The following is an 18,924-nucleotide window of genomic DNA, read 5'->3' as shown; positions in this document are numbered from 1 at the left end:
GAACATCCGGCTCTTGCCTGGCTGGTGGAAGACACTTTGACACAGACAAGAGGCCTCCATCTCCAGCCCTGATGCAGAGCTTGAGAACAACACGTCTCATTTATCTTAACTTTGTAGTTTCCACAGGAACAGGATGCCGATTCCACTTTGCAGTACAGACCCGGTGTTGACTAATTTATGCACACCCCTGCTTTGCTCTGAAGCTATCAAAACACCGTTTCACCCAAATTCCTCTCTTTCCCCAAATCCTGTAACTTGATCACAGCTCCTCCTTTAGGATGTTGTCTCCTTTCATTGCAATGTGCCAGTAAACCTGTCTGAAATGGATGGGTGGGGGTGGGAGCATGGATGGATAGATGAATAGCGATAAAGCTAAAGCAGGGGGTACACTGTTAACAATAGGTTAATTTGAATAAAGCATATATACAAATACAAACTACTACTTGTATTCGTGCAAATTATCTTGCAAGTTTGCAATTATGTCCAAATAAAGCTTTTTTTTTCTCTTTTAAAGTTAAATTAGTTCGGGTCAGTGTTTAGAAAACTTTTCTGCAGGCAAAGGAAAAAAATTATGTTGTATTTTATACTGTAATTCAGTACATACTTAGACACTCAAATTTTGAGAACTACTTGTAATCATTTTTTATGCGTTCCGATATCTTCTATGAATTTCACTTTTTTTTTTTTAGTGGTTATGATCTATCGCGGAATCTCACAGGTATTTGGAAAAGCTCTAATCGGAAAGATCGGAGCACCGGTTACAGTCAAACCCTAAACGAGAGTCAGGACTCTGGCTTGGGATTTTTCCACCGGTTGACATGTGATCGAACTACATTTCCCAAAGTACCTCGGGGCTACGCCTGTGGGTTGGGAGGAGGCCCGAGCTCTGATTGGACAGTGCCGAGCTCTGTCGTTGCGAAGGGCGTGGTCCTAAACTTGCTGGAAAATGTGCGCGAGCCCCAAGTGGGAGAGGGGGCGGGGCTTGTGGGAGGACCTGCGTGGCACACCCTATGGCTGCTGGGAAATGTGGTTCTGAGACAGCGGTAGCGGGCCTGCCGTTCAGCCGCCTGGGACTTGTAGTCCCGCCAAGCCCATGCGGCACCATCCCCCCTCCGCCCCTCCCCCGATGGTTTGTCCTCTTGCGGGGTCATCGCAGGCCTTTCTCCCTCCTCCACCACTTCCCTGAGATCCATTAACGCATCGATCCCAACCAGCTGCCGAGGCGTTCCTGGTGCTCGGACTCCAAGCTCTCAAACAGCAGGTGCTCCGCGGGGAGCCAGCAAGTGGACATTGGAAACGCTGACCCTTGGGAGGCCTAGGAGGGTTTCTCGGAGGAGGGAGCAAAGTTCCCATACACAGACCTGAGTCAGAAGTCAGCCCAGAATGCGTGCAACCGAGCTGATTTGATACATAAACGATCTTTGCAAACGCCCTTTGCTCACCACCTCGGACCTCTCTGTGTGTGTCTTTGTCCCTGGGCTGGTATGACAAGCACTGACCAAACAAGCATCTAGAGTGTTAGAGGGTGTGATGGGGAAAGCCCCCGGACACTGTAGGCGCCCAGGGGAGGCTAAGGAGGAAGAGAAGCAGACTCATCTCACGGTCCCCAACCTGACCCACACAGGAATCTTCCTTCATTCAAAAAGCCCCCGTGTGCTAAGAGATGCTGGGGAAATGGTGACAGTCTTAACCAGCCCTGTCTCTCCACACTCCTCCAGTCTGGCTGATCAGTGCTGGGTCAGGAGAGGTCTTGTGCAAGTTTTTGCGGTAAGTAAGTGGCCTAGGTAGGTTTAGAACTTGGGCCATCTGGCTCTATAATCCAGGTAGGTATAACCATTGAACTGCTCCGTCCACGTTCCAGAATGCCAGGTCCATGAGGGTGAACCCCACGTGGTCAGTAGCACATATTCATCAATGTGTGCCTAATTTGCCTTCTGGTTGCCTATTATGACATCTTGCTGCCCCACCTCCACACTGGAAAACAAGCTTAGAGCAGGGAGAATTTCGAGGAAGATCTTCAGTCCCCTAATTGAAGCTTTTCTGACCAGAGGCCGCCCCCTCTCTCCAGTTTCTCATTCTGTACCTCTTATGGGAGTTGAGAGGCTGAAAAATGACTCCTGGAGGGAGGGGGTGCTCCCCCCTTTTGGAGATGACAGGGGTGACTATTTCCTCCCACTGGGGGATCCAATGGTGACACTTAAGGCTGGTGGCACAATGGCTGAGGGAAGGGAAGGGGCAGAGATGCAAGGAGAGACAAGGTGGCACTGTAGCTCCTGAGCTCCGTGATACTGTCCTGGTCAGGACCAGGCCAGTATTGGGGGAGACTCTGAGGAGACTGAGTGTCCTTACTGCCCCAGGAAATAAAGGTGTGACAAATGATGGGGAAGGAAAGGCTCACATTCTGCCATCTCCCAAATGCTCACATTCCTGGGCTCATCCGAACATCCCAAGGGCCATGAAAGGTAGCAATGACTGTGCCCATATACTCAGATGAGAAAACTGAGGCTCAGAGCCACAAAGAGACTGGCTCGTGACCTCACAGGCAAGGAGCGGAGAACATTAGGAAGACTTTAGCGCCTTCCTACATCTCTTTGACCAGGATTAAGGCCTGGGACAATGACAGACAAGTCCTGGGTCCCAAAGGTCAGTGAGTAGCGCACGACGGAGGTGAAGGTGTCAACAGTGTGTGTACACATGTACTCCAGCCATCTCTGTGCAAGAGTGGATGGCTGTGTGTGCATGTCCACGTATCTTCCCCATCGCTTTGATTCTGGGGCTCAAATAATACCCGTAAAAGCAGGACAGTCCAGGCATCCAAAGGCCCGGGTCTTGCCTTTCTGGGTCTGCCACGCGGCAAGATAAAGACCAAAAGTGCCTCCATTGCCCGCTCAAGTCAGATTCCACAAGGCTTTATTGTCGCCGGACCTAACCAGGTGTTCTCCGCTCCCAAGAACAACGAGGCAAGGGAGGGGTCCGGCCCCGCAGGAGCCACTACCGCCCGGGATCTATCTCCCAGGCAGAGAGGGAGGAAGGAAAGAGCATTTTCGCGGAGCGCACAGCCCCGGGCAAGGGCGGGTGGTGGCATGGAGTGGAAAGACAGGGGACCGGGCCCGCTAGAAGGGGAACTCGCAGACGTAGTAGAGGCGCCGCTCACAGTCGTGGTCCCACCAGGAGCCATCGTCCGAAGCCTGCGCCACGCAGTTCTCGAGCACGCCACCGTTGGGCTGGTTGGGGCTGAGCGGGTGCGGCGCGGCGCTGGGCTCGGTGCCGGGCTCGGGGTGGGGCGCGCGGTGCCAGGCGAAGAAAGACACGCGCTGGCCATTCTCGAAGAGGTAGAGACCCTCGGCGCGCCGGTCGTGCACGCCCAGCCACACGGGCCAGTTGTAGGGAGCCAGCGCCGCACGCAAGTAGCGGGTGAGCGCCTCCATCTGCTGGCGGTCGGCAGGCTGAGCCAGGCTCCCGCCCCGCGCCGCACACCGCGCCTGCGCCGCCGCCTGCGCCTCGAAGTCGCGCGAGAGCAGGAAGCACTTGTGGCCGAGGCGCAGCCCCTTCAGGCAGCCTGCGGGGGAGGAAGGGTCAGGGCCTCAGGGGCGGGGCCAGTGCTTCGGGGCGGGGCCAGGGCCTCCCCAGTCCCGCGGCGAGAGGGCGGAGTCAGGACCGCCCCGGGCGGTTTCGGACTGTGAGACCGGACTGCAGGGCGCGTGGCGCGTCCAGAATGGGGCGGCTGGACAGCCCAGTGTGGAGCGCGCCTGCGCTCGGCACTCACCTTCCCCGCCACTCCAACCTTCGCACCCTCCAACGCTCCCCAAGTTTGCCCCCTCGCCCCTAACACCCGGGGTCCCTAGACCTCTCCGGGCCCCTTCCTCCCACAGCCCCGCCCCCCCCACCCGGAGAGTCCTTCTTTCCCCGCCCGGCGCGATGTGAACTCACCCTCCAAGCGGCCATGCTCGCGGTCGGCGCGGCTCTGCGCCTCCTGCAGAGCTTGCACCGCGTCGCGGGTGTCGCTGGCCGCCTCCCGCAACTGCCGCAGCCCCCGCGTCAGCTCGACCACGCGGGTGTCCAGCACGTGCAGACGGACGTGCAGCTGGTGCAGGCCTGCGTCCAGGCCGGCCAGGCGACCCACTGCGGACGGACAGGGCGCACACTGGACGGGGACCCTGGGGGCGGAACCGGGGGACCGGAGGCTTTGGGGGAACGAGGACCTAGGACTTCTGGGGGCGGAGTGGAGGGGACAGACTCGGGAGTCCTGGAAGATCGGTGGCCCCGGGCTCTTGGGAAGCAGGGCCGGGGACCCGGAGTTCCTGGACATGTGGGGGCAATAAGCTGGGCAGTGAGCAATTGAAAGGTCCCCGGGCGATGAAAGGACGGTTCATTTTTGCTAAATGACGGCAGCGGCCTGGTGGCAGGGCGGAGCTTATGGTAACTCACGGATATAAGTGACAGCGTCCTCAGGGGTGGGAGAGGGGCTGGGGCTGGAGGAGGGAGTTGGCGTTGCTTCCTCCTCCTCTTCCTCTTCCTCTCCCTGACCATCTTCCCCAGTCCCCCAGGCCCCTTTGTCTTCAAGGGTTTCCTCGAGATTTCCGTCGCCCCTCACAGCAGGCAGCCCCAGGGCCTCCTGTAAATGCTGAGGCAGGGGAGGGATGGTCAGACAGCCTGTCGCCCCCTTCCGTAAGCTGGCTCTCTGCCCTCCAGTCCCTTTCGTGACCCCATCGCCCCCATCCTCTGAGCCAATCCACATCACTCCCACTTGTCCTTTCCTCCCACCCTGGCATACCCCCTCTCAAGCCCACGGTCCCCCTCCCAAGCCCACAGTACCCCCACCCCACCCCAGTCCCAGCTCTCCCCAGCTCACCTTCAGCATCAGGGCCTCTCTCTCCCGCTCCTCCTCCTGGGCACCTCCCCAGCCCCCCTCCCACTCCCTCTCAGTTCCCCGGGCAGCGTGGCTCAAGCCCAGGAGCTGGGGGACCACCAGGGCCCCAAGGAGCCAGGCTGCCTGCATTGGGCTGGGCTTGCAGCACCCAAGGCTTCAGAGGGATGCCTCTGGGGAGGGGGTGTCTCTGGAGACCGGAGTGTGTACAAGATCACTAGCCCCTGGTCCCTCTCCTCCCAACTCCTGTTCAGTGGTCACTGCTCCTTGGTGTGTGTCTCTCCCCGCCTCTCCTGGCTCCCCACCCCCACCCCCACCCCCAGGCCCTGCCTCTGTGGCCGGAAACCTCCAACGTTCCAAAGCCTGGATCCCGCCTTGGGTCTCCCCACACGCCCCCCTCTTCCCACTTTCCAGAGCTCACTTCCGCCCTGCTCTTTCCTTCTTCCCTGTGATCAAAAGCTCTGATGGTTAGGAAGAGGATGGAGCCAGCTCTCCAAGGGATCTGGGGACACAGCCTCTGCCGAGGAATCCCCTCAGGGGGGTCGTTGGGGCTGGGCCCTGCTCCCCTCTGTCCCCCTGGCCAATCCTCAGGAGGGGTAAGACCACAGGGTCTCTCTAAGGTTGTCATTACACTGTGGCCACTATCGCTCACATAGCCTGCTGGAGGACCTTCCCACCATTGTCAGGTTCTAGGGCACTTTCTGCCCCCAGACCTCCCACCCCGCCCTCCAAGCCCTTGTGCCCAAGATGCGAGTGAGTCTGTGTGCATGTCTGTGGGACATACATGAAGAGCATGCATGCAGCTGGGGCTCTGGGATGCATTTGGCATACTTTGCTAGAAGCCTCTCGCAGGCCAGGCCCTGGGCGGGGTGACTCCAGACAAGCTGACTGACTGTCCCACTAGATGAGGGGTAGGAGGAGGATTGTTGGATGGTGGTGTTGGGGTGGGGGCGGGGGTTAAGGAAGCTTTCTCCAGAAGGCGGAGCAGACAGATACTGGGCTGGGTGCATAAAGGGCCCTGAGCAGTCTGCGAGGTGCCATCCCGCCTGGACCACTGCAGTGCCTCCTGCTCCCCCTCCTTCCTGCAGAGCCCCTCCAATCCACGCTGCCTGCCGCAGCCAGAGCAATGCTTCCAAACTGTAAATCAGACCGCGTCACTCCCCACTCCCCTGCTCCCCCAGCTTCCCATCACAGGCAGGAGGGGAGCCAAACCCAGTCCTCAGCCCAGGCCTGGCCTGCTCAGCAGGGGGCTGGCACGGGCAGGCCCTCTGCAAGCCCCCTCACCCCAAACCCTCTGCCCCCCAGGCTCCAGCCACACCAAAGGGTGGGTAGCCTCTGTGCTGTGTCCTGAGTGCTAAGCTCCTTCCCACCTCAGAGCTTTTGCACTAGCCTTTTCCTCCTTCTAGAAGGCTCTTTCCCCAGGCCCTTCTCATTACTGAAAGCTCAGAGAGACCTCCCCACAACCGACCTACTGTCTATCCAAAAAAGCTGTGCTTTCACAAGTTGCTTTATTAAAACACCCCATTTTGTCTTTTTGGTATAGTTAAGACTGGCATTGTCCTGCTTGTTTGCTTGTTTGTGGCCTGTCTCCTGCCAATCAAGGCAGGCATCCTTGTTCATTGCTGCATCCCCAGAGCTAGAACGGGGCCAACCTAGCACGTAGTAGGTGGTCGATAAGTCTGCCGGGTAAGGAAGAAAGTCGCCATTCATGGTGAGGTAACAGCTGAGCCAAAAGACTGAAGGTTTGATCATTGAGTTTAGATGGCACGCTGAGTTCCCTGAGGCAGGGGCATTGGGGCAGCAGTGGGGAGGGGGCAGCCAGGCGGAGGTGGCAAGGACAGTGGGAGAGAGGCTGTACGGGCCAGGGAAGCAAGAGGCCACGCCGCGCCCACTCTGCCAAACCTGTGACTCACACAGGGTTTTCCCGGCTCCAGCCCAGCTGCTGTGCCAGTGAGCATGGCGCTCACAGCCACAGAGGGCAGGGCCCACTGTGCACGGGAGGAAACCCAGGCTCCGAGAGGGGACGGCTGGGCCTGCTAGAGGTCACCAGTGTGGGGGCAGCTAGCCAAGGCTCTGGCTCTAAGCAAGCTCAGGGAGCCTGCCCTCAGCTGCGGGGAGCCCCTGGATGGTGGCGGGGGCGGGGGCTGGAAATCAACACATTCAGGCAACCATTTTCCAGGAAAGCAGAGGGCAGTGTGACCTTGGGCAGGCTGCTCACCACCTCGGAGCCTGGACCTCTCCAGTACTCTGCAGGGGCCTGGGGACCCTCTGCCACCAGAAGCTAGAGGCCTCCAGAGATGATATACAGGCCGAGAAAGGCCTTGTAAACTGTAGAGGGAAAGGCCTTGCAAACTGTAGAGGGAAAGGCCTTGCAAACTGTAGAGGAGTGCACAGACTCTCTCACTGCTGGCACAGACACAAGCAGCTGTTCTCTCCCAGGTCCCAGCTGCTCGCCACCTGGGCTGGTGGGTGTGCATCCAGAGGGGGCCTCCCAGAGCTGGGCTGGCACCTGCTTCAGCTTATGGGTGGTGCCCAGAGCCTGCCGCTGGAGACGCATCGGAGGCTGCCTGGAACTGCCCTCTGCAGGGACTCGTCCTCCAGCTGAGCTGGGAGAAGGGCAGGAGTCTGGGCTAGGGGACCGTCTCATGAGCTCTCGTCCCTGCACTATGAGACCTGACTTGTCTCTGTGGGTGCTTCCCAGGCCCCAGCAAGCTAAAGCGTGAGGAAGGATATACAACTCTGGTGCGCTCCACGGTTAACAACAGCAGTGTGAAGACTCTAAGCCAGCCTACCTGTCCACGATCCCCTGCATCACCTCTTTAGGGCTGGGTGACCTTGGGCAAGTTGCTTAGCCTCTCTGTACCTCAGACTCCCTCTCTGGAAAATGGGGATGGCGGAAGTCCCTAGCCCCTGGGATTAGTGGGAGAAGACGATGAGTAAATCCAGAAGGGAGCCTGGCACACAGGAACCGCTTGACAAATGTCAGCAGTGACTGCCACGGAGGGGAGCTGTGGCCGGTGGTGTGCATGTAAACTAAACGGGCGTGTGCACACCTGTGATGGATGGCGAGGTGGGTGAGTGTGACAGGGACACATGCACACACCTCCTACAGCGTGCATCTCTGTTTCCGGGCTGTGTGTGAGCCGGCGATCTGAGCGTGCACGCTGGGCTGCATGCGTGTGGGGGTGCGTGAATGCACTCGCTGTGCTGCGTGCGTGCTCTGGCACCGGGTGTGACACGGCCACGTTGTAGCCGAGTGTGTCTGTGGACATGTAGGCTCAGGTAGGTCGTACATGTGGGGTGAGGGAGAGACTGTGCACCTGTGCCTTGAGGGAAGGGGTGTGTGTGTGTGGGGGGGACAGCACAGGAATCTCCCACAATCCAATTGAGGGGTGTAGAGTCCGGCCACAAATATCCATTGAGCCCTACTGTGTGTAGAAGGGGCCGTGAGTATGGAGGGCACCCTCAGGGGGGCGGGGCCCCCATCGCCGGGGTTCGGGGGCGAGGCGGGGTGGAGTCCGGGTGCGGGAATCTGCGGGCGGAGAGGCGTGGTGGGGGACCGCAGGGGAGGGGGCGGAGCCGGCGGCGGGGGGGGCGGCTGGGAGAGGTTTGGGGGCGCGGGGAGGGGCGATGTCTCCTCCGCTGGCTGCCGGAGGGAGGGGAGAGGGCGGAGGGAGGGGTGGGAGGGAGAGAGGGAGGGAGAGTGAGAGAGAGACAGGGTGAGGGAGAGACAGCGAGAGCGCGAGAGCGAGAAGGGAGGCAGAGGAGGCGCGAGCGGGCGGCGGCGGCGGCGGCGGCGGCGGCGGCGGCCGGAGGAAGAGGAGGAGGCAGAGCCGTGGCGGCCGCGGCGCCCGGAGCCGGCCGGACCGAGCCGGGGGCGGGCTAGCCAGGAGGGGCGCGGCGGCCGCGGCGGAAAGGGGGGCGCTCTGCGGATGGCCAGGCCCGGCCCGCGGGGGGGGTGAGGTCCGCGGCCCCCCCGCCTTCCCCCCCGGCCCCCGCCCGCCCCCTCCCCGGGCCCGCTCGCCCTCCGGGGCGGTGGGGCATGGCCTGAGGGTCCCCCGACTCCGGGGGGGTGGGGGGTGGGGGGAGGGGGGAGGGGCCGCGGGCGCCGCCGACCGGGACTCAGCAGCCCCGCCAGGCAGGTAAGGGGGCCGAGAAGCCGGGGGTTTGGGGGCGCCGCGGGGCCGGAGCCGCGAGAGGGGGCGGGGGCGCCCGGACGTCCTTGGCCGTGCGCCGGGCTCCCGGCCCGGGTGTGCGGTGGGGAGGGGGTGGGGACCGCGAGGGGAGCGTTGCCCCCAGGCGACGTCAAATTGGGTTACGCCCCGGTCCCCGGTGCCCCGTCCCAGATCGCAGACTTCATGGGAGGATGCGCCCCCCCATCCCCCGCCATCAGAACCCCCAGCCCGAACCCGCCTCCTGGCGCTCCACGGCCAAGGGCTCGGTGGCTGTACCCGCCTCCTGGCCCTGCCCTGCCACTCCCCCGCCTCGCCCACCCTGGCCCACCGAGGCCCCGACCCCTCCCTCTGCCTCCCCTGGCTCGGACCCTCCACCAGGTCCCCTTGGTGCCCACCCTGCGCCAGCGCGGGTCCGGGCCTTGGCCTCCTGCGCCCCTTTCGACCCCCTTCTAGCCCCGGCTTCTTCTTCCAGGCTCCGCCAATCCGCTCTCACCCCCTTCACAAGCTCCCCCCGATCCCCGCGCCGCCGCCCCTCCCTTCTGCACCGGCCGGCGCGCCCCCTCGGCTCCCGCCCCCGAGTCCCGCTCCCGGGCGCCCCCGCCCCCTCTCCGCAGCCCCGGCCCCTTCTCCCCGCCTCTCTCCTCCTCCATTCATTCTCCCGGGTCCCGCTCTCGGCCACGCAAGCCGCCCCCCGTCTCCCCCGATAGCCTCCCAGGGCACCCCTCTCTACCCTCCCCCCCCCCATTCCTCAGCCCGTCTCGGTACCAGCTGCGTGCCAGCTATTCTTAGCCGCGGAGCGTTTGATTCATGCCGCCCCGGCGGAGTGTGCCCGCTCCCTCCTTCGGGGCCGCAGGGGGAGGGGTCGGAGCTGGTCCAGGGGCTTGGGGACAGCCACACGTGCGGGACTCCCAGGCCAGGCTCGCCTTCATCTCACACTAGCCATCCCTCTAGAGCCCAGTGGAGGCTGGGGGTCAGCCAGGGTCAGCCGAGGGGGAGTGGCTGCGGGCCTGAAGTTGGGAGGTGGGATGGGGCATCGCGGAGTGGATGCTGGAGGCCAGGCTAGAGCCAGGTGGGGCAGCGCCGCTGAACCCAGGCTTCGCAGCCTTGGGCACGCCTGGGGGAGGGGCCGGCGACCCGTGGTCACGCTGGCTCGCCCACGGCCCCTGGAAATTCCTCATACACACGCCTCTTGCCTTCCCTCCCCCAACCCCCCAGCCCATTCCTGCTCCCCCAAAGTCAGCAGTACCCTCTACTGCTTCCCATCTCCATGGCAACGGTGCAGGAGCTGGGCCTGGTGTGGGGGGGGAGGGACCAGACCAGACATTCTGGCTTCCGATGGGGTGGGAGTAGGGGATAAGATGAGCCAGGCAGACCCCACCGAGGATCCACTCTTCTAAGGCGACCTCAGGGAGGAGATGATCTCAAGATCATCTCTCACCCCGGCCTCCTCCACCTTTACCCCAGTCCTTAGCATCCCTCCCAGCCCCTAGTATCCCTCGGAGTGGGGCCACCAGTACCAGGCAATGCCGATCCATCCACCCTGCAGTACCAGCCCCCAGACACACCTACAGGTCATCTGTGGCCAGCCCACACTGACCCCGGCCACCGTACTCCTGTCGCCTGTCACCGTACAGCCCACTCAGGGCTGGGTCCCCCAGCCACCAACACAGATACCCCCAACAGCCTGCACAGACCCCCTCTCGTTCCCTCGGGGACACTCCGTGAGTGACGCTTTGCCCAATGACACCCCCACCTGGCTCCCCTGGGACACTGGTTCCCCAGCCCTCGGCACAGATTGTCAGCCACACTTCAGTGAAGTCACCGGCTCCACCCACTCAGCACCACGAGGCTTCCTGCTCCTGCTGCCCCAGGATCAGAGCACCTCCCTCTCCCCCTTACTATATCCCCGCTCCTCCCCCCCCACTCTGGAGGAGGATGAGAGGAACTCGGGTGAGGGGCCAGGCCCGGGTCAGGAGGGCAGGGTGCCGGTGGGTCGTCCACCTGTGTGTCCTCGGCTAATTTTAGCTGCATTTTCCCTGGCCTGGCGAAGTGGGCCAGTAGCTCCCGCGGTGATTCTGCGGTTTCTGGGACACTGTCATGCTGGGTCAGCGGCAAAGTGGGGCGCAGGAGGGGTGGGGGCTGCGAGCAGGGCCAAGGGCAGGGAAGGAGACGCGTGCGGCAGGGTGGCAGGCACAGGGGTGTGTGCCAAGGCAGCAGGAGCGTTGGGGGGTGTGTCCAGCCTCCTGCCTGCCTGCCTCGGGCAGTGCGGGGCGGCTGACCTTGACCGCTGGTCCCCTGAGAGGTTGGGGTTCCTGGTCTGACAGCCCCCCTTGGCCCCAGCAGCTGCCTGTGATGCTGCCGTCCCCCGTCACCCCGTGGCCCCACGATGACACACAGCCCCGCCTCAAGCGAGGACGAGGAACGCCACAGTGCCAGCGAGTGTCCCGAGGGGGGCTCAGAGTCCGACAGCTCCCCAGACGGGCCAGGGAGAGGCCTCCGGGGTACCCGGGGCCGGGGCAGTGGGGCGCCTGGTAGTTTGGCCTCGGTGCGAGGCCTGCAGGGCCGCTCCATGTCTGTCCCGGACGACGCCCACTTCAGCATGATGGTCTTCAGGATTGGCATTCCAGACCTGCACCAGACAGTGAGTGACCCTGTGCCAGATGGCAGGGGCACGGGGGCCCAGACCCACACCAGGAGGCCTTCCACTTGACCCCCGTTTCCAGACCCCCATCCCCCGGACGCTTGCCCAAACCCCCCCCACTGCCCCCAGCACCACCCCCTCCCCATTTGCGAGTGACCTCAGGCTCCCGTCCCTGTCGCCCGCCCCACCCCCACCAGAAATGTCTGCGCTTCAACCCTGATGCCACCATCTGGACAGCCAAGCAGCAGGTACTCTGCGCCCTGAGTGAGAGTCTGCAGGACGTGCTCAACTACGGCCTGTTCCAGCCGGCCACCTCTGGCCGTGACGCCAACTTCCTGGAGGAGGAGCGGCTACTGCGGGAGTATCCCCAGTCCTTCGAGAAGGGGGTGCCCTACCTGGAGGTGAGGCCCACAGCCTACCCAGAGGGGAGAGAGCGGGTCCCGCCACGCCTCCCTGAGGACAAACTCCCAGGCACCCAGCTCTCTGGGTCGCCTGAGGGTCAGGAAGAGTCAGCGGGGCCTCCTGAGTGCCAATGACTGCAGTCCCCTGAGCAGGAGTGGCCATGAGCAAGCCACTTCCCTGCCCCGAGCTTCCCCGCCCATCCAGTCCAGGAAGAGTCAGTTCCCAGGATGAGCGGGCATTCTGCTGCGTTCCTTGCGGGGGGCAAACCCCTACTCCTTCACCTTAGGGGGTACAGCCTGCTGGCTTCACAACAACGGTGCTGCACCCCTCTGCCCACCCAGCTGAGGCTGGGCCCTTTCCACCCTGACCTTGAGCCCAGAAAGGGGTCCGGCCTCCTCCCTGGACCCTGACGCCCAGTCTCCATCTCTCCCCACACCCCACCCCGGTCTCAGTTCCGGTACAAGACCCGAGTTTACAAACAGACCAACCTGGATGAGAAGCAGCTGGCCAAGTTGCACACCAAGGTGAGACGTCGCTGCTGGCACCCAGCCGAGCCCCTCGGGGCTCCCCCCACCCCAACCCCGGAACCCCGCCCTAACCTCTTCCTCCCCCACCTCCCGCCAGCAGCCCAGCACACTCCCCAGCCCTTCCACTTCTCTGCCAGGGTCCCCATCGGGACACATTTGGGGTAGCCCCCCATGCCCCCCCGTCTTCCCCAGCATTACCCCATCTAAACTTCCCTCTGCCCATTATCCACACCACTCCACCTGGCTCCCATTTTTCTCGTTCTCAGACTCGCCCATCTCAACTCCTGGGTTCTCCATATCCACACAGGGCCCCTCACCCCCCTTTAGCCTGGACCCTGACTCTGCCTGGGGGCTGTTTTGTGGACATCCTGCAGCTCCCCTAGCCCCATGGCCTAACCTCTAGCAGGTCCGAGGGTGTCTCTACCCCCAGCCACACCTATTGTCCTCAGACTACATGTCCCCTGTGTCCCTCCCGGTCCCCTGAGAGCCAGGTGGAGGCCAGAGGGCTGTTCTGTTCAGCAGCGAGGTGAAGGATTCCTGACACTTGGGGAAAATCCTCACCCTTCCCCACTATACATTTATCCTTGTCCCCCAAACATTCCATGCCTCCAGACCCACGCCATCCCCTGTGGCAGCCACCAGCTACGTACAGCTTCTGGCCACGTCCGGTGTGGCCGGTTCCCAAGACAAGCCTTGCTGTGAGTGGGAAACGCACGCTGGACTTCAGAGGCTCAGTGTCACCCCCACCTTCACCCCCAAAGTAAAACGTCTTTTTAATACATTTCACATGGATCGCCTGTCGAAACGGTGGGTGTAGTACGTTAAAAAGAGAAATGCCATTGAAGTGAATTTCAACACAATCGACATTTCCTTTTCTTTTTTAAAAATAGTGGCTGCTAGGGACTTTGCAATGCCACAGGTGGCTCGCTGTGTGTTTCCACTGGACAGCATGGCTCGAGACCCCAGCTTTTCTCCCTTGCTCCCTGACATGCCTGTCTTCTCTCTCTTGTCCACGGCTCAGACCGGGCTGAAGAAATTTCTGGAGTACGTGCAGCTCGGGACGTCCGACAAGGTGGCCAGGCTGCTGGACAAGGGGCTGGACCCCAATTATCATGACTCGGATTCAGGAGGTAGGGAGGGGGACTGGGGGCTCTGTGGGGGGGAGGGGACACCCAGCACGAGGCCTGGGGCCTGCATGTGACTGGCCTGTCCCCCACTCAGAGACCCCCCTGACGCTGGCCGCCCAGACGGAAGGCTCCGTAGAGGTGATTCGAACGCTGTGCTTGGGCGGAGCCCACATCGACTTCCGGGCCCGAGACGGCATGACAGCCCTGCACAAGGCTGCGTGTGCTCGGCACTGCCTTGCTCTTACGGTGAGGTGCCAGCTCCCCCAGACCACAACTGCCATGCTCACTGCAAACTGCCATGCTCGCCGCACGGACAGCATCAGACGAATTGCCCCAGACCTTCCCTCTCCCCCCCACCCCCACCGCACTGTTACCCCTGCTGCTGAATCGGAAACGCTCCTCTGTCCCAGAGGCATGCCTGCCCGCCCCGACTCACCCACTGTACCTGACAGTGTAACAGACCCCCTATGCCCAGGTAGATGACATCACTCTCCCAATACCCAGATGCTTAGCATCCTCCATCTCCTCCGACCCAGCTCGAGGCCGGCCCTCCCTCTCTCTCTCTCTTTGTGGCCCTTAAAATGCACAGGGAGCTCCCCGCTCTGCCCGCATATAGAGAGCCGCCCCCACACAGCCTGCACGCACAGTCCCTCGACCTGCCTCCCCAGATGCTGGCCCCCACAGCTCCCCAAGACGGCCTCCGGCCTCCGTCTACCCCTCTGGGCCTGGTGTTCACTCCTGCAAACACTGCCCCTTCTCTCAAATGCAAACACAGCCCCTCCTCCCAAGCAGATGACCCCCAGCCCCCATGAACCCACAGAGCACACATGTGGAGCTGTGGCCTGCCTCCTGTTACAATACTCTTTCTCCCCCCGCTGCCCTGCCCACTGGCCCAAGGCCACTCGATTCCTCTTCACACACAGGTCAGGCGAGGCCGCCTCCAGGGTGCATAGTTGGGGACCAACACCCCGATTTACAGAAGCCCAGCTTAGCAGATGCTCCTTCCCTTTTTCCAACCCTTTCTGGAAAAACCCTAAATGCAGCCACAGAGACCTGCCTGATGCCCTGAGTGGACAGACCCTCTCTGGACCCTCAGGGTGCTGGGCTCCCCCAGACCCGGCTCCTGCTCACACCCCATCCCCGGCCTCCACAACCAGGCTATCCGATGTAGTAGCCGCTAGCCGCATGCACTGTTTCAATTTAAAGCAATTAAAATGAACCAAAATCAACACTTCTGCTCCTTGGGCTCACCGGCCACGTTCAGGGCTCAGCAGTCCACGTGTGGCTGCCACATTGGGGGCGTGGTTTAGATATTGGGGGGGACAGTGGTGCTGCAGGCTGTCCTCACACAGGGCTGCCACCAACACTGTCTCCTGGTGATGCTCGATGCCATCAGCCTTCTGTGCCCAAGGCCGTTCCTTGAGTGGGACCACTCCCTGCCCCTGAGCCCCCTGCCCCAGTGGGGCTGGCCCAAGCTTGCCCTGACCTCGGCCTCCTCTGTGCCTCGTCTCCGGGGTCTTGGTCCTGAGAATGCCTCCACCTTGGCCAGGGGCCTCCTGCGTCCAGACTCGGTTCTCATAACCAATCCGCCGAGAAGGGGGGCACCGAGGCATTGAACTCTTTCAGGGGCTCACCCGGTGACAGCCTTCAGGGACGGCGGGCAGGATGGCACAGTGGGAGGGCCCTCTTGGGGCCTCTTCCTGATCCCCTCCTTGTTCACAGGGGATGGGAGAGGCTGGGAGAGGCCCAGAGAGAGGACGGGCCAGGCTCAGGGCGGCACGAGGGCGTGACAGCAGAACCGAGATCGGCACCGGCCAGTGTGGACCGCCTTCGGGATGAGCTGGCACCCCCGTGACCACCCTCTGTCTTGTCTCCCTCCCTAGGCACTCCTGGACCTTGGGGGCTCCCCCAACTACAAGGACCGCCGGGGGCTGACCCCTCTGTTCCACACGGCTATGGTGGGGGGTGACCCCCGCTGCTGTGAGCTGCTGCTGTACAACAGGGCGCAGCTGGGTGTAGCCGACGAGAACGGCTGGCAGGAGATCCACCAGGTGCGCCCTGCTCGGCCAGGAGGGGCTTGGGGCCGGGCGGTGGCGGAGCTTGGGCCCCAAGAGGGGGTCAGGGATCAGGGATCCTGGTCCAAGGGGCTGGGGATCTCCAGGATGGGGGTGAGAGTACACGGCCCCCAAAGAGGAGAAGATGGGAGTGTCAACACTGGATGGGCCGGGGCACTGGACACCTTGACCTCTGAGACAGGTGGGGATAGCCTCTCAGGTCTCTGGAGGGGCTGGACCAGACACCGAGGCCTTGGAATGGCTTGCGAGGCTGACAGCTTGGGTGTCTAAGCAGGAAGGGGGAAGGGGAGGTGGAGGCAGGCCTTCCTGGCTATGAGATGGACGACGTGGACAGACGCAGTGGTCGGGATGTTCTGACCGGCCTCCTTGCTGTTCCCCGTCCTCCTCAGGCCTGCCAGCGGGGTCACTCACAGCACCTGGAACACCTGCTTTTCTATGGGGCCGAGCCCGGAGCCCAGAACGCCTCGGGGAACACGGCCCTGCACATCTGCGCCCTGTACAATAAGGTGCGGCTGGCCCTCTCTCTGCCCTCTGGCTCCCCACCTCCTGTGCCCTCCAGCCCTTCACTGTGTCCCCCGTCCACACGTGCCCCGTCCACTCGCTCACTTGTCCATCCATCCATCCAACGAGTACTGACCGGGCGTCTTCCCAGTGTCAGGCCCAGAGCTGGGTGCCAAGGGTGGAGGAGTGAGCTTGGCCGTCAGCCGCTCCAACAGGATGTGCTGGCCGTCACGACCCAGAGTGTTAGAGGGAGGTCATAGGACATGCAGGTCCCAGTGGGAGCACAGGCCTGGCCTGGACTTGGGGCTGGCGTGGTGGTGCCGCCTGTGGCAGGCCGGGCAGGGGTCAGCTAAGCAGACTGAGGGTTGAAACGGTGTCCGGGGAGGGGCTGCAGCCTGCGCAAGCCAGATGCGAGTCGGGACCATTTCTGGGAGGGAAAAGAACCCCATGGTTCTGTGCCCTGTGAGTCTCCCCTCAGGCACCTGCTGGGTGCCACCACAGGAGACAGAGGAAAGGCCAAGCCACGTCCCTGAGGGGGACACAGGCGTGTCGCAAGTTGTGGCGGTTCAGGGCTGGGGGGCGGTCCCCACTTAGGGGCGGAGGTAAGAAGCCAGCAAGGAGTCACATACCTGTTCCCGTGTTCTGTGGATTTTAGCCCCATGACCCTGGCCTCGCCACCCACGTGACAGGCTGTTCAAGGCAGCGTGGCCCCCTTAGAGGCTCGGCCTCCCCACTCACCCCCTCCCCAAGGCTCCCTGCCCTTAGGCAACCTGTGAGGACAGGGCAGGGCCAGTCCCCAGGGACTGCTAGGCCTAGTCCCCGGGCTTCTCCCACCCTCCACCCCCCCGGGACACCTTCCCCGGCTGCTCCTCAGAATGTGCAGTGCCAGGGATGTGGCAGGTAGCCACGTGCCGCCTGGTGGCAGCACATCATGAGCTTGGCTCCCGCAGGGGAAGGACTCGGCCCCTCCCCTTGGCTTCTGTCGCCTTCTCCTTGGCCCTGCCGCCTGTGTGCATGACCCACGGGCAGCCCGGGGTCCCCCGAATGAGCCCTGTCCCCTCTCCAAGGCTCAGTCCTCTCCCTGAAATGGGAATGATGTCAGCCGATGGAAGGGAGTGTATAAAGCACTCATTCCCAGAAGGCGGCTCTAATAATGATAATTGTCATTATCATTATCACAACCGTTATCAGTCAGGATCCAGTCAGGAGATGAGAACCATATACTGTTACCTTGAACAGGGAAAACATACCGTGAAGAATTAGGTGGCGAAAATGATGGTTCTCAGCTTGTCCCCCCTTCTTGGCCGGCCCTCTCTCTGTGCCACGGGTCCACGAGGAAGGACCATGTGGGTGAGCATGTGCTTGCTCACAGCAAGGTGACTAAGGAACAGTCACCTGACACATGTGAGGTATTCTTCCGCCTCTCTCCCCTTGTCTTCCTTCCCAGACACCCCCACTCCCTGCTCCCCGGGCCTCCTGGCATGCCCATCTGGCCCCTGCTGGGGATAGTCAGGTCCACATTCAGCCTGTGAGAGGGCTGAGCCCGAGGCCCCAGCACATAGTAGGCCTAGATGAGTATGTAAATGGATGGATTCCCCCAAGATTGCACAGAGCCCAACTCAGAACAGTGAATGAGTGTTTGCTTCAAGATGGAGTGAATGAGTGAATGAATGGATAGATGGACAGATCTGAGCAAATGAATTTCGAATGAGTCAGTGCCACATCCTCCATCCTCATCCTCTCTGTGCATGTTGAGCGCCTTCTGTGTGCGTGATGTGAGCCAAATCCAATGCAGCAGGGCACCTGCCCTGGGAGAAGGGAGGGGGAGGGGGAGGGAGATCACGGTCTGGCAAGGAAGTCGACATGGACGCAAACTGTCACGATACTACAAGATGCTGAGACACCAGTACCCACGGGGTTCTTGAGAAGCAGAGTGAAGAGGTGGGGGAGCCGGTGTTGATGCTCTGGCTGCGTGCCAGGCCAGGAGGCAGGGGGGGCGTGCAGGTGTGCAGCAGCACACCTGGCAGTGGTCAGCAGTCTAGCTGGGGATGGCATGTGCACACGCAGACACACGCAGTCACAGGCACCCTCAGAAAACTCGCTGGGCTGGCTTTGCTGTCCAGTGACTGATCTGAGCAGTTGGAGTTGTGTGTTCACAGTAGACAGATGAGGACTAGGTTTAGAAGGCCCGTTGGAGTCTTGGCTGCTCCTCTAGCCGGCGGTGTGACCTGGGGCACAGTTTTGCCTTCTCTGAGCCTGTCGTGTAAGATGGGCTTGTACAAGCATCCTCGGTGGGTTCGATGCCAGTTTGATCAGGATCCAAGGAGCCGGAGGCCAGACTGGGTTTGGCTGGACCAGGACGCAAGGCAAGAGACCATCCCTCATTCAGCACCTGTTTACTGAACAGCGCCTCTGGGCCAGGCATGGTCCAGAGGTAGGTGCCGCAGACGGAATTACGTCCCACGCAATGGATAGCATGGCAGGGTCAGGGGTGCTGACAAGACAAATAAAATAGAAACAAAATTGCAGAGAAGCAGCATTATGAAGCAAATGAGCTCCTCCTGGCTTAGAAGAATGCCCAGGACGCAGCATGTGCCGTGTAAATAAAT

General features: G+C 61.8%; 2 protein-coding genes across 6 annotated transcripts in view; one reads left to right on the top strand and one right to left on the bottom strand.

The window, feature by feature from the left end:
- Positions 1–2,165: 2,165 nt before the first annotated feature.
- CLEC11A (C-type lectin domain containing 11A) lies at positions 2,166–5,165 on the bottom strand. Its single transcript, XM_016125720.2, has 4 exons — positions 4,853–5,165; positions 4,429–4,624; positions 3,931–4,122; positions 2,166–3,559 (listed from the first exon to the last, which is right to left on the bottom strand). Exons 1-4 carry the CDS (start codon positions 4,997–4,999, stop codon positions 3,114–3,116), a joined length of 981 nt encoding a protein of 326 aa, XP_015981206.2. The 5' UTR covers positions 5,000–5,165; the 3' UTR covers positions 2,166–3,113.
- A 2,881-nt stretch (positions 5,166–8,046) lies between these two features.
- Positions 8,047–18,924, top strand: part of SHANK1 (SH3 and multiple ankyrin repeat domains 1) — a 41,755-nt gene continuing 30,877 nt past the window's right edge. For 4 of the 5 annotated variants that reach the window (XM_036232537.1, XM_036232536.1, XM_036232535.1 and 1 more), the window contains exons 1-8: positions 8,613–9,009; positions 11,386–11,683; positions 11,881–12,084; positions 12,538–12,609; positions 13,634–13,742; positions 13,834–13,985; positions 15,623–15,790; positions 16,204–16,320. In XM_036232537.1, coding sequence (XP_036088430.1) covers positions 11,429–11,683; positions 11,881–12,084; positions 12,538–12,609; positions 13,634–13,742; positions 13,834–13,985; positions 15,623–15,790; positions 16,204–16,320 — 1,077 coding nt within the window. In that variant the 5' untranslated portion in view covers positions 8,613–9,009; positions 11,386–11,428. Of the gene's footprint in view, positions 8,150–8,612; positions 9,010–11,385; positions 11,684–11,880; positions 12,085–12,537; positions 12,610–13,633; positions 13,743–13,833; positions 13,986–15,622; positions 15,791–16,203; positions 16,321–18,924 lie in introns of those variants that run through there. The other variant, XM_036232534.1, reaches the window with a different exon arrangement.

The sequence above is a fragment of the Rousettus aegyptiacus genome, unplaced genomic scaffold (assembly GCF_014176215.1).
Source record: "Rousettus aegyptiacus isolate mRouAeg1 unplaced genomic scaffold, mRouAeg1.p scaffold_m13_p_14, whole genome shotgun sequence".
Lineage (NCBI taxonomy): Eukaryota > Metazoa > Chordata > Mammalia > Chiroptera > Pteropodidae > Rousettus > Rousettus aegyptiacus.
This window is presented reverse-complemented; position numbering and strand designations above follow the sequence as displayed.

What these genes read in the sequence shown, in the direction of transcription:
- CLEC11A (XM_016125720.2), bottom strand. Translation starts at nt 4,999, where the DNA reads ATGCAGGCAGCCTGGCTCCTTGGGGCCCTGGTGGTCCCCCAGCTCCTG. An exon ending in GAGAGGCCCTGATGCTGAAG is followed by an intron (nt 4,625 to 4,852) that starts GTGAGCTGGGGA and finishes CCCCTGCCTCAG; the next exon opens with CATTTACAGGAGGCCCTGGG. An exon ending in GGACGCTGTCACTTATATCC is followed by an intron (nt 4,123 to 4,428) that starts GTGAGTTACCAT and finishes GTCCGTCCGCAG; the next exon opens with TGGGTCGCCTGGCCGGCCTG.